The sequence below is a fragment of the Pipra filicauda genome, unplaced genomic scaffold (assembly GCF_003945595.2).
Source record: "Pipra filicauda isolate LSUMZ 115617 unplaced genomic scaffold, ASM394559v2 scaffold915_size52197_pilon, whole genome shotgun sequence".
Lineage (NCBI taxonomy): Eukaryota > Metazoa > Chordata > Aves > Passeriformes > Pipridae > Pipra > Pipra filicauda.
The window spans coordinates 39,356-52,187 of NW_024105104.1; the positions used below are offsets into that span (position 1 = coordinate 39,356).

Genomic DNA, 12,832 nt, shown 5'->3' on the forward strand with positions numbered 1-12,832 from the left:
TAAAGCACAGAACTCCTCACCAACGTCCTGAGGAGATTTAAAGGCTGGGATCTGAGATGAAGGAGATGTCCACTTCCAGCCAGGCCATGGCAGTGCCATACACCCACCACTGCTGCTACCCCAGGGACCAGGATGAGCGACCACGGTCAGGGTTTTGAGGGGCTGGATTGCAGCCCTTGGGACAGGGAAGGGCTCAGGGACTCCCAGGACCCCCCACCAGGTCCCCAGGGAGGACCATGTCCCTTCTCTGTGGGGCAGGTGATGTCACCCACAGAGCCACGTGTCCTGCTGGTCCCTGGGGCATCAGCCCTGCTCTGACAAGTCATGTCCTGAGCAGGAGATGCTGACACTGCCCAAAATCCACCTGTTCCAGAGCTGGAGTGGGTGAACCAGCTCCTCACAGGCAAACAGGGGGCGTGGGGTCCCCAAGGCTGGGGGAAAGGTCCCCAAGTGCCCAACCTGTGCACATCACTTTGACTTCATGATTGGGAACACCTTTCCCTAAAATTCCAGTCCTGTGGTACCACCTTGCTGAGTGAGCAGAAGTGACCAGAAGTGACCAGAAGTGACCTGTCCCAGGTGCAGCCTGGGCTGCCAATGGCTGAGGTGCAACAGCTTTTGGAAAAGTTCTTTCAGGGCTACAGCACCTGCACCATCATCTGGAGATGTTTCAAGGCTTGGAGATGATCCCGTCAGGAGCTGGGGGTTCGGTGTCTACGAGGACCTGGGCCCAAAACCCTGTTTGCTTGGCAAGCCCAAAATCCCTGTTCCTGACCTGTGGCTGCTGCCACCGAAGCCACAGCTGTGACCACACCAAGGGGCCTTCAGGACCTGCCACCTCTGAGTGTGTCACAAACCCAACAGGACCCGTCATATCTGATCCCACCAGGTCATCTCTCCAGCAAGGCTTTGGTGGGTGGATGCAGCCCCCATGGAAAGCCAGTGGGACCCTTGTGTAGGTGGGTGAGGATCCAGGAGCATCTTTCCTTGCTGGAATGATCTCTTCCAGTCCATAAACATGTGGTCTGGGTGGCTTCCCATTCCCAGAGTCGGTGCTGGGATCCTCTCTCCATCAGCCTGACCCCATAGACTGCATAGCCATCCATCCCTGTCACATGTACATCTCTACCACCATCCCCACCATTCCCAGGTCATCTTCATCCATCCATCCATCCATCCATCCATCCATCCATCCATCCATCCATCCATCCATCCATCCATCCATCCATCCTTTGATCCATCATGCACGTGCATCCATCAGGCACATGGTGGGATTCTTGGGAATCAGGGCCACAAATTGGCCTTCAGTGATCCTTGTGGGTCCCTTCCAACTCAGGATATTCTGATTCTGGGATTCCATGATCCATCCATCCCTCTATCCCTCCATCCATCCGTTCATCCGTTATCAATGGACCAATTGACAAAACCACCTTAAAAGGGACACTGAGAGTGGTGGGATGAACAACCCGCTGGAGCTCACTGGGCCAGTTCAGGGACAATTTATCCCCGTCCAAGATATTCCCGAACCAAGTGAAATTTAAAAAAGAAACAAACAAACAAATCCAAAGAAGCAGAAAAAGAGAGAGAAATCAAGGGCCTCCTTAACCCCCCAATCAAAAACACGGCCCCATTTCTCCCTTCTCCACTTCAGGGCTGCACTTGGTGGCTGCTGAGAAGAAACCCGGGCAGGGGAAGGAGCTGTGCCCACGGGAAGGGCAGGTGGGAGAGGTGAGGAGGAAATGATCCCGCACTTTGAAGTCTGGTCAACTTTTAACATCCCGACCAGCTGCGCCCGCGGCCACGCTCCGGGGCCCGGGGCCTGATTTGGGGCCTGATTTTCCACATTTCTGCCCTTTGATGCCGAGGCCGGCGTGTTACAGATTAACGAGCCCGGGCACCCACAGCACCTGCCGGCAGCGTCGGGATCCGGCCCCGGAGAATCCCGCCTGCTCCCGCTGCCCGGGACAACGGGATACGGGCAGGGATCTGCGTCCCAGGCGGGAGAACGGCGGCCAACCCGGGCGTGCAGGTGGATGTGGGCACAGGGAGGGACCCGCTGTCCCTCTGCCCACCCCAAGCACCCCCATAACTGACCCTCTACCCCCAACCCGCGTCCAGTTTTTGGTGCCTGGCCCTCTCTCCCTCTCCTTCCCGCCTCTTTCGTTTGCTCCTTGCAAAATCCTCGCGGTTGTATTTTAGCAGGCACCCTTTTCCCCTTTTCCCCCTCCAGCACCCCCTAATCCCGGTGCAGCCCCCCCTGCCCGGCCCCTGCCGGGTCCCTCCGCTGCGCTCGCTCGTTCGGCGGCTCTTTCGTTAAAAAAGAAAATGTCTTTCTCCTCCACCCGGAGCTCCTCCCGGCCAGCAATCCAGCGGGAAGGCAGGATCCCGGCTCCCCTCCTCCCGGGAATGCAGGGGATACATAAAGTTTTCCTCTTAATAAACCACGGACACCTCGAGCCGGAGCAAGACACCCGCTCGGGGGGTCCGTGTTTATTCCCGCAGGGGATAAAAATCCTTCTTGAATTATCCTGGAGCCGGGAGCAGGCCTGGAAGCGGAGGGGAAAAAGAAATTTAGAGATAAATTTGGGTTTCTCGCCCGCTTTCAGCGCAGCAGCTCCTCGGTTCCCTTCGGAGCAACCGAGGAGTCTCGCCTGGACACTGAGCTGGGACTGGAAACCACCGGGGCAAACAGGGAGGAAAAAAAAAATCAGATTAAAGATTTACAATTTTCCTCGAGGGCGATTTATCCCCAAACCAAAGCAGCTCCCTCCCCCCAAAAAATATGCTCCTGTGGAGACGGGGCGCGGAGGGGAGATGCTGCCGGCGGGGATCCCTCCGGGAAGCAGCCGGAGCGTGGCCGCCTCTTCCATTTTTCCCCCCGAGCAGAAGATGCAGAAGACGGGTGAGATCCGCACGCAACGAAATCCCGGCCCAGCGCAGAGCTCCGCGGGCGCGGATCCCGCAGTGCCCGCTCCTCACGGGCGGCTGCGGGAGGGCAGGGGCGGAGGGGCCGCATCTCTCCCCGCCCGCCGGCCCTGGGGCAGAGAAGAGGGCGAGGGGGAAGAAAAAAAAAAAGAGAGAGAGAGAGAGAAAAAAATAAATTGAATTAAATTGTATTAAATTGATTTAAATTAAATTCCACAAAAGTCCGGACCCGGGCACAGCTCCCGTGGCTGAGCCGAGCTGTGACCGCATCCCCTTTCCCTTCCTCATCCCCATCGCTTGCCCTTCCTCATCTCTATTCCTTCCCCTTCCCCTTCTTCCCTATCCCTTTCCCGTCCCTTCCCTTTCCCATCCCATCCCTTTCCCATCCCATCCCTCCGCGGGTATTCCCCGCTCCGCGCCCGGTGCCCTCTCCGCCCGCTCTCTCACCCAACTCCGCTTCTTTATTTCCATTTTTAATATAAAAAAAAAAATGGAAATACATTTGAAAAAATCTATTTATAATATATTTTCAATGTCGATTATTTTTTCCTCTCTCTCGCGCGCGCGGAAATAAAAATAAAAGCTCTTTGCCGACGCTCTCGCTCCATTTTTAGGCTTTCATTTCTCTGGGATTTCAGGGAATTTTTCCTTTCCTCTCCCTCCCCAAAGCCTTCCTCCCCGCAGCCTCTTGCGGGAGCGCGTCCGCGCAAAGCCCGCGCAGCAGCAGCGCTCTGCTCTCCGCGGGGGGAAGGATCCCGCGCGGAGTATTTCGATCCAGCCAAGTGGAAAATAGACTTTCAACCCCCTTTGTGCGGGAGGGGAGGGCTCGCCCCCGCCTCCGCGGGGCCAACAAAACTCCGAGCAGAGCCAAACTGCGGAGTGAACTCGGGACCGGCCAGCGCAGGGGGCTGCGCGCCCGCGCATTCCCCCCCGCGCCGGGGAGAAACAGCCCAAAATCGCCACTTACTGGGAGCTTTCAATTTTTTTAATTTTTTTTTTTTTTTTTGGAATTCCCAGGATCGGACCCGTGGGAAGAGCTTTTGTCCGCGGGAAAGGTCCTGCCTCTGGAGGGGGGGGGTTACGCGGAAGGCGGAGGGGCCGCGGGGTGGGCTTCACCTGTCCTCCCTCCCCACACACACCCGGGCCGCGGAGTTCCGCGCTTCGCTGCGGGCAGGTTTATTTTATTTATTTAAATAGCGGGGAGAAAAAAAAAAAAAAAAAAAGCGGGGAAAAAACTAAGAAGAAAGGAGGATTTTTTTAAAAGCTTTTTTTTTTTTTTTAATTTTCTTTTTTTAAATTATTATTTTTTTTTTGAAGACGAAGGGAAAACCCCCCGCAGCCGGAGCCCCTCTCCCACAACTTCGCGGCGCGCCTGCGGGAGCGGCTCCAGTCCAGTTTTTCGGGCGCTCTCTGCCTCCTCTTGCCTCCCCTTGTCCTCCCCTGCCTGCCCCTATTTCCCCCCATCTCCCCCTGCTTCCCTTTCCTCCCCCTGCCTGCCCCCATCTCCCCCTGCCTCCCCTGCCTGCCACTGACTCCCCTCTTCCTCCCCTGCCTCCCCTTGTCCTCCCCTCGTCCTTCCCTGCCTGTCTCTACCTCTCCTGCCTTCCTCTGCCTCCCCCGGCCTCCTCTTGCCTCCTTTCCCTCCTCTGCCTCCCCTTGTCCTCCCCTGCCTGTCCCTACTGCCCCTGCCTCCCCCGGCCTCCTCTTGCCTCCCTTGCCTCTTTCTGCCTCCCCTACCTGCCCCTGCCTCCTCTGCCTCCCCTTGGCCTCCCCTACCTGCCCCTGCCTTCTCTTCCTCCCATTCCTCCCCTTAGTCCCCTTGGGCTCCCCTACCTCCTCTTCCTCCCCTTGGCCTCCCCTGCCTCCTCTTCCTCCCCTTGGCCTCCCCTGCCTCCTCTTCCTCCCCTTGGCCTCCCCTGCCTCCTCTTCCTCACCTACCTTCCCTTGGCCTCCTCTGCCTCCTCTACCTTCTCTTGGCCTCCCCTGCCTCCTCTGCCTCCTCTTCCTCCCCTTGTCTTCCCCTACCTGTCCCTGCCTCCTCTTCCTCCCCTGTCCGTCCCTGCCTCCCCTGTCCGTCCCTGCCTCCCCCTTCCCGTCCTGCCTCCCCTGCCCGTCCCTGCCCTGCCCTCCCAGCCCGTCCCCGGAGCGCAGGTGAGGCCGCCCCCTCCCCGGGGCCCCGCCAGGTCCGGGCCGTATTTGTAGCGGCCGCCCGGGGCTCGGGGGTGCGTGGGCGCCCGCGGGTGGGCGGCGGGGCGGGCGCGGGCGTGCGGGGGTGGGTGTGCGGGGGTCTGTGTGTGTGTGCCGTGCCCAGGGGGAGGTTTCTTGCACACGCACACGCACACACACACACATACACACACACACACACGCAGGACCGGCCCCGCTCCGGCCCCCCCCCGCCCCGTTCCCGGCTCACACCATGTTCCAGCCGTCTGCGAAGCGCTGCTTCACCATCGAGTCCCTGGTGGGCAAGGACACCCCCCTGGGCCCCGAGGACCCCCCGCGCCCCGCCGCCCTCGCCTACCCCGGCCCCGCCGCAGCCGCCGACGCCGCCGCCTTCGCCCCCGGCTTCCAGGGAGCCGCCGGCCGGGCCCTCTACGGCAGCGCCGAGCTCGTCTTCCCCGAGGCCGTGGGGCACCCGGCGCTGCCCGTCGGGCCCCCCCAGCTGGGGGGCTCGGCCCTGCCGCACCCACACCCCTTCTTCGGGCCGCAGCACCGCGACCCGCTCAACTTCTACCCCTGGGTGCTGCGGAACCGCTTCTTCGGCCACCGCTTCCAAGGTGAGCGGGGGCTCCCGGCGGGCGCGGGGCGGGGGCTGGCGGTGCCCCCGGGGGGCTGCGGGGGCCGCGGGGCTCCTGAACCCGGGGGGCGAGGGGGGCCCGGAGGGCAGGACCTGTTGCTGCGGTGCCCCGGGCGCTCGCACGGCGGGGCCGAGCGCGGTCCCCCGGCGGGGCCGGTGGCTCTGCGCTCCCGGTGCCTTTGGACACCCGGTGCCTTTGGACACCCGGTGCCTTTAAACAGCCGGCGCCGATCCCTTTGCGCGCCCCGGGCCGGTGCGATCCCGCAGCCCCGGGATCGGTGCCGTGCCCGGGCAGAGCGAGGAGGGACCGGAGCAGCCCCGCGGAGTCCCGGCCGAGCATCGCGGGGCTCCCGGGAACGGGACCGCCGCTGCCGCCTCCCGGCGCAGCCGAGCCGGGAATTTGGTTTTCTCCTTCTCGGGAACGAAGGGAAAGATTTTCGGTGCGGCGGATCTCGGCTGCGCAGCGAGACGTTGTTTGGTTCCGTAGATTTTCTCTCTAATCGTTTCCTTCTCTTTCTTTCATTTCTTCTCTTTATTTCTTTTCTTCTCTTTCCTTTCTCCTTTTTCTTTCTCTTCTTCTTTTCATATTCTTCTCTTTCTTTTCTTCCCTTCTCTCCTCTTTTCTTTTTTCTTTCCTTCTTTCTTGTTTCCTTTCCTTCTTCTTTCCTTAACTCATTTCCTCCTTGCTCTTAATTTTCTGACCTGCTGTTTCTATTTTTTCATCTCTATTTTCTTTCTCTCCCATTCTTACTATCCTCTCGCTTTTCCTTTTCCTTTCTCTATCTCCGTCCTTTTTTCCCCCTTCCTTTTTTCCTCTCTTTTTTTTTTTTTTTTCCCGCCCTCTTTTTTTCCTTTCCGTTTCCTCTCCATCCCTGTCCCTTCTCTGTCCCACCGTCCCCCCGCGATGCCGGGGGGTCCCGGAGCCCGGATTAGTTTTATCTGCTCGGCACCAACCCCTCGCTCGTCTCCGGCGGCTCCGGCGGGATTTGCGGCCGCTCCCGGCGGTGCCCGGGGGGCAGCGGCCCGAACCCCCGGCCCCGGGAGCGGCTCGGGCCGGGGTTGTGCGGGGCTCCCGCTCCGGCCCCGCTGCCCCCGCAGCCCCAGCCCCCGGCCCGAGCTAAACACAACCAGGGCAAGTGACATGACTCATAGTCAAGTATTTATTTTCTTGTCTTCCCGTTCTTGCGTTCGCTGTGTAACTTTCCGGAGGGCTGGGGAGACAAAGGCCCGGACTATCGTGCCTGGAGTGGTTGCGGCTGGCTGCGCGGGGATTGGAGGGGTACAAAGGGCACGGCACCTGGCCGGCACAGGGCAAGATGGACGGCTCGTCCGGGTGGGGGTTGGGTCCCGGGCGGAGGGCGGGGCAGTCTCGCCGTCATGCGGGGCCCCGTAACTCTCTGCCTGGATGGCGCCCCTCACGATCTTTCTCGGGCTTAGGGAGTCCTGTGCGCGCGGTCGCTAGGAGCGAGGTCGAGTCTGGCGCGCGTGTCGATGCTGTCCTCGTGTCTCGTTTCTATCTTGCTCGCTTTGCTACTCGTTCTCTCTGGCGCTCTTTCTCTCTCTCTCTCTCTTTCTCTCTTTCTCTCTTTCTCTCTTTCTCTCTTTCTCTCTTTCTCTCTTTCTCTCTCTCTTTCTCTCTTTCTCTCTCTCTCTCTTTCTTCTCTGTTTTTCTCTGTTTTTCTCTTTCTCCATCTCTTTCTCCTATTTCATAATTTCTTTTTCTATCTCAGTTTTTTCTCTTCCTCCCCCTTCCCTTCTCTCCTTCCTCTTCCTCCTGCTTTCCTGGTCTATCCCTTCTCCCTCTCTTTCTTTCTCTCTCCTTTCCCTTCCCCTCTCCATCCTCCCACATCCAACCCCACCAAGGGCAGCCAGGAGGGAGCACGGCTACGACACCGCAGTGCTTGTGGGGACATAATCCTGCAATTTTGGGGTTGGGAAGGCACCCAGGACCCCCCAATACCCCTTATCTGTCCCCCCGTGTCACAGGGTGAGAGTGTCACTCCAACATCCACCCGCAGAGCGGGATCTGGTGCCGGGGCTGCTGGTGCAGGACCCTGACTGTGCTCTGTGTCCACAGGGAGCGAGGTATCCCAGGAGAGCCTTCTCCTGCACGGCCCTTTCGCCCGGAAACCCAAGCGCATCCGCACGGCCTTCTCCCCATCACAGCTCCTGCGGCTGGAACGGGCCTTTGAGAAGAACCACTACGTGGTGGGCGCCGAGAGGAAGCAGCTGGCCAGCAGTCTCAGCCTCTCCGAGACCCAGGTACTGCCCATCCCACCACCAGCTGTCCCGCTGTCCACCCATCCATCCATCCATCCGATGGGATCAGCTCGGCGTCGGGCAGCGGGAGCGGCACCAAACCCGAGCGGAGCTCACACTGCTGGGTTTGCCCAGGAATCCCACTGGGGCTGAACCCTGCTGGTTTTCCTGGCCTTGGAGACGGGTTATTTTACCTGGGCTTGGGGTGGGGTTGGGATTTTTTTTGTGCTGTGGCGTTTGGTTGTTTCAGTCGTCCCTGGCCGGGTTGGAGGCTGGGAATGCAGGTCTGGCATCATCCCGCTCTCCGGAGCGGTTTTCCGGTGTTATGTCTCGCTTGCTTGGGGTGTTTTCCCTGAGAGCAAAATATGGCTTTAAAAATCCGGTTAGAAAAGGAGCAGCAGCCTGATCTCCTTCCCTGGAGAGCTGGAAAACCGTGGCTCAGCCGTGTGGCTTCGGTTCTGTGCACCAACACCACGGTGCCCGAGAATCAGGATGGGTGTGGAGACGGTACCTGCTGATTTTGGCTGTGACTTTCTGGGATGAGAACAGGCATTTCACAGCATTTAGATATAATGAGACCCAGCAGAAGTGTGGGGATGAAAGGAAAAGTGTACAGTGCTGGGGGAAAACAGGGGAGTCAGGGCCGAGCTTCTCTGTGTGCCCAAACACGGTGTCCCGGTGAGGGGCTGTTCCCAAATGCTCCAGGTGAAGGTGTGTTATTTCCGGTAATAGTCAGTAAAGGAGTGGTTGGAGAAAGTTTTCTCCAGATTCTGGTGAGGCAGTTTGGTCTATATTCTGAATTAATGTAATTTTTATCCTTTAATTTAATTGGGAATTAAAGCTGGAGCCGTGGGTGTTCCCAGTACCCGCCTGGCTCATCCTCGCCCAGGCTCTGCCAAGCAAAACCTCCAAATGCATCTCTGGGAGCGGGAAGTTACTGGGAGGGAAATGTCACCGACGTGGGGACAGCGGGAAAGAGCAGCTGTGGATGTTGGGGAGGCTGGACCGAGCCCCCAAAATCCAGAGGATGTTTATATCCTGGTGCTGATGCTCTCTCGACCCCTCCAGCCCAGGACACGGCGGTGCCACCCCGGCTCCGATCCTTCCCCGCTGCTTCCGTCACCTCTCCTCCCTGAAACCAAGTGAAAGGGGGAAAAAAGAACAAACCCCAAAGGTCAAAGAACAACCAGGAACTTGTCTGGGCGGAAAGGGCAGCTGTGGGATGCCCGAGGGGGAACTCAGCCATTCCCTGGCCTTTTCCAGCAGTGCCTGGAGCCTCCGGGCAATAACGCGAATTATTGGGGAAAAAGCAGCGCCGTCCATCCCTAAATCCCGGGGGGATTTAGAAATGGGAAGAGGCAATGCAGATATTTTTTAAATATATTTTTATGTGCCTCAGCACGTTTTGTAGCCTGGTGTTTCCATGTTTTTGGGAAGCAGGGAGCGAGCGCAGGTGTCGGCGGGAGGGCTGGGAAAGGCTCCCGTCCTTCCCGCGGCCCCACGGATCCATCTGGGAGCAAGCACCAAGCTGCTATAAGCAGCAGCAGTGGTTTGCAGGGAGCAGGGAAGGCTTTTCCCCCTTCGTTTTGTGGCTTTGGAGAAATAATTTAAAGAAGAAAAAAAAATAATGTGATTTAAATTACCTGGAGGGAAATAATTCCGATATGTGGAATTATCACATAGGGATGTGATGCAGGATAGGCATCCAAGTGCTGGGATTAGAGGGGTGGGATAGCAGGTTGCTGGGGGCTGTGCCAAAAGGAGTATATTATTATTATTATTATTATTATTATTATTATTATTAATATATTCAGTGATGAATCCTCCGTGCAATCAAATTTCCATGGAAAACCAGCCCCCTTTATCCCTGACACACATCCCCGGTGTGACAGCGGGTGACACAGGTGTGTTTTCACCTGGTGCAGACACCCAGCCCCGCATCCAAACCCCCACTTTTGGGCTGGTTTATCATTTTTGAGTGGATTTGATCATTCCCAGATGAGGCTCTGTGTTATGGCTGTGCCTGCAGCTATTTGCCAACTGCTTTTCCCCCTGGAATAGGGAGTTTTTCCCTTTTGGGCTGTGACTTCTCCGGGTTCCCCAGCCGGGGAGCAACACCTGGAGCAGCCCAGGGGAAGGTGAAAAGGGTACAGGTACCTGCCCAGCATCAGGAAATGCCTTGGGATATGGGGTGGGGAAGGGTGCAGGTGTTTAACCCCTTCCCATCCTTCCTCCTACCAAGGAGCTGCGTTAATTTGGGATAAGACAGGCCCTCGGAACAACAAAATAAAAGGGACTGGGGAGAAAAAAAAGATGGGATTGGGCTGGGAAGTCACTTCCCTGAGTTAATTTTCCCTGATGCAGCTGGGATCTCCCGGCAGAGCCTCTCCATCCCTGGCAGCTCACGTGGTAAACCCCACTCGGGGTCTCAAATCTGCATTCCCAAAGCAAAGGCCTCTCCCTGGCTCCTGCCAGAGGGAAGTTTTGGGGACATTACGGAGGCACCCTATATCCCAGTGTCTCCTTCCAGCTTTGGGGTGATTATGGAGTCACTGTATATCCCAGTGTCCCTCATGGTTTTGGGGTGATCATGGAGTTGCCGTACATCCCAGGATTCTCTCCTGGCTTTGGAATGATTATGGAGACACCGTGTATCCCAGTGTCCCCTCCCAGCTTTGAGGTGACTGTGGAGGCACCATGTATCCCATTGTTCCCTCTTATCTTTAGGGTGATTATGGAGTCATCCTATATCCCAGTGCCCCTCCCAGCTTTGGGGTGATTTTGGAGTCACCCTATATCCCAGTGTTCTCTCCCATCTTTGAGGTGATTTTGGAGTCATCATATATCCCAGTGTCTCCTCCTGGATTTGAGGTGATTATGGAGTCACCCTATATCCCAGTGTCTCCTCCTGGATTTGAGGTGATTATGGAGTCACCCTATATCCCAGTGTTCTCTCCCATCTTTGAGGTGATTATGGAGTCACCCTGTATCCCAGTGTCCCCTCCCATCTTTAGGGTGATTATGGAGTCACCCTATATCCCAGTGTTCCCTTCTATCTATAGGGTGATTATGGAGTCGCTCTATATCCCAGTGTCCCCTCCCAACTTTGGGGTGATTATGGAAGCACTGTCTGTGCCAGTGTCTATCCCACTGTTCATGCAGGGATGGTGGAAAACAGCCCTGGCTTTGGGGTTTGGGGCCGGATGGGCATCGCAGCCGCTCCATAATTAATAATTAACGGAGTGAATGCCTGGGAATCACGGGAGGAGAAAGATGCGCGGCCCAGATACGGCCGGAGAGCAGAGCCCAGGGCTGGCAGCTGTCCCTCCCTGGGGGCTGTCCCCAGAAACCAGCTCCTCAAAGTTTTGGGGCTATTTTCAGGGGGAAAATCCCAGCTGGGATGGCAGGAACAGGCTCCGCTGCCCTTTGGGGTGGCGGCACTTTGGGTGGCAGCTCCAGGGCTGGTCCCTCCCCGTCACTATCCAGGCCCATCCCAGGGCTCTCAGCCTTTGGGTCATTGTCCAGGGGAAGCTCCACAGGAAGCCACTGGATTTGGATTGTCCCCAGCGTGGTGGTGGCAATGTCACCTTTCAGCCAGGGCTGGTTCTCCGGGTGCTGTTGGCATTCCTGAAGCAGAGCGGGATGTCCTGGGTGTTGAGTGGGAGTGTGCAGGGAAAACCATGGATGGGAGCTGTGTTTTAGGTGCAGGAGCCATCCAGGGACCGTCCCTCTCCCACACCAGGAGCAGGGGGCTGGTGGTGACCCTGGAGGGCTGAGCCAGCCCTGGGGAATGGCTGGGAAGGGACCCCGGGAGTGTCCCAGCAGTTGGATGCACAACCCCCCAGCATTCCAATGTGTTGAGGGTTTGGGAAGGGATAAAACACCAGGCTCGGGGGGTTTAAACCAATTACTCCTGGAGTCAGGACGAGGCATTGTAGGGGGCAGCTTATCCCCCAGTTGCCCACTGTGAGGTTCTCACACTCCTCTCATTGTGGCTTCTGGCCTGTTGGAGTGAGGGACACGATATTGGAAGGGTCAGGGAGTCCATCCAGCCTGGAAACATCCAGCTGGGAATCACAGGGGAGCCTCATCCCGCAGGAGATGGCCGTACTCAAGGTGAACTGAGCTGGGGAGAACCACTGCACACCCTCCCCTGCCTTCCACACAGCCTCACTCAAGCATCTTAATTGCTTTATGCCTTAGTTTCCCCTTCTATAATTTAGGGATAAGGCAACTTCCCTGCTCCCAGAGGGCTGAGAGCTTTAATTAAAGTTTGCAAAGTGCTTTTCGGTGGTTGAATGAAAGGCGTCAGCTCGGTATTGTTCCGGGAATGCCCCAAAGGTAGGAAAGAGAATGATTGGAGTCCCGGGAGGGGGGTTCTAACACATCCCGGTGCCATAAAGCAGCTGTTTCCATAGGCTGAGCAGCCTTAAAGTCAAGGGCTGGCGCTGCTGCTCCCAGGGAACACAGAGAGGTGGGAATGCCGGCCCGTGCCGCGCTGGGAAGGCTCCGGAGCAGAGAGGAAAAGGGGTGATTGTCCCGGGGGATGAGTTGTGGCAGTGGCTGTGGGATTGCAGGACTGCCAGCAGGGAAAGGCTCAGCCTGGGCTGGGCTGGGCTGGCAGTGGCGGCCGAGCAGCGGCACCTAGTGCTGCGGGCCCGGAGCTGGGCAGCATCCACAGCCTTCCTGCAGCGTCCTGGATCCCGCCTGCAGCATCCCAAACCACTGGCTGCAGCATCTGGGATCCCATTTGCAGCATCCCAAACCACTGGCTGCAGCATCTGGGATCCCATCTGCAGCATCCCAAACCACTGGCTGCAGCATCTGAGATCCCATTTGCAGCATCCC

At 57.8% G+C, this 12,832-nt stretch overlaps 1 protein-coding gene across 1 annotated transcript; it reads left to right on the forward strand.

Moving 5' to 3' along the window:
* Positions 1-5,164: 5,164 nt before the first annotated feature.
* On the forward strand, positions 5,165-8,193 carry LOC113987255 (homeobox protein EMX1-like). The gene is made up of 2 exons (XM_027719794.2): positions 5,165-5,705; positions 7,803-8,193. Exons 1-2 carry the CDS (start codon positions 5,345-5,347, stop codon positions 8,135-8,137), a joined length of 696 nt encoding a protein of 231 aa, XP_027575595.2. The 5' UTR covers positions 5,165-5,344; the 3' UTR covers positions 8,138-8,193.
* The last annotated feature ends 4,639 nt before the right edge of the window (positions 8,194-12,832 follow it).

Coding starts and splice junctions, on each gene's coding strand:
- LOC113987255 (XM_027719794.2), top strand. CDS start 5,345: ATGTTCCAGCCGTCTGCGAAGCGCTGCTTCACCATCGAGTCCCTGGTG. Junction 5,706..7,802: donor CTTCGGCCACCGCTTCCAAG/GTGAGCGGGGGC, acceptor CTGTGTCCACAG/GGAGCGAGGTATCCCAGGAG.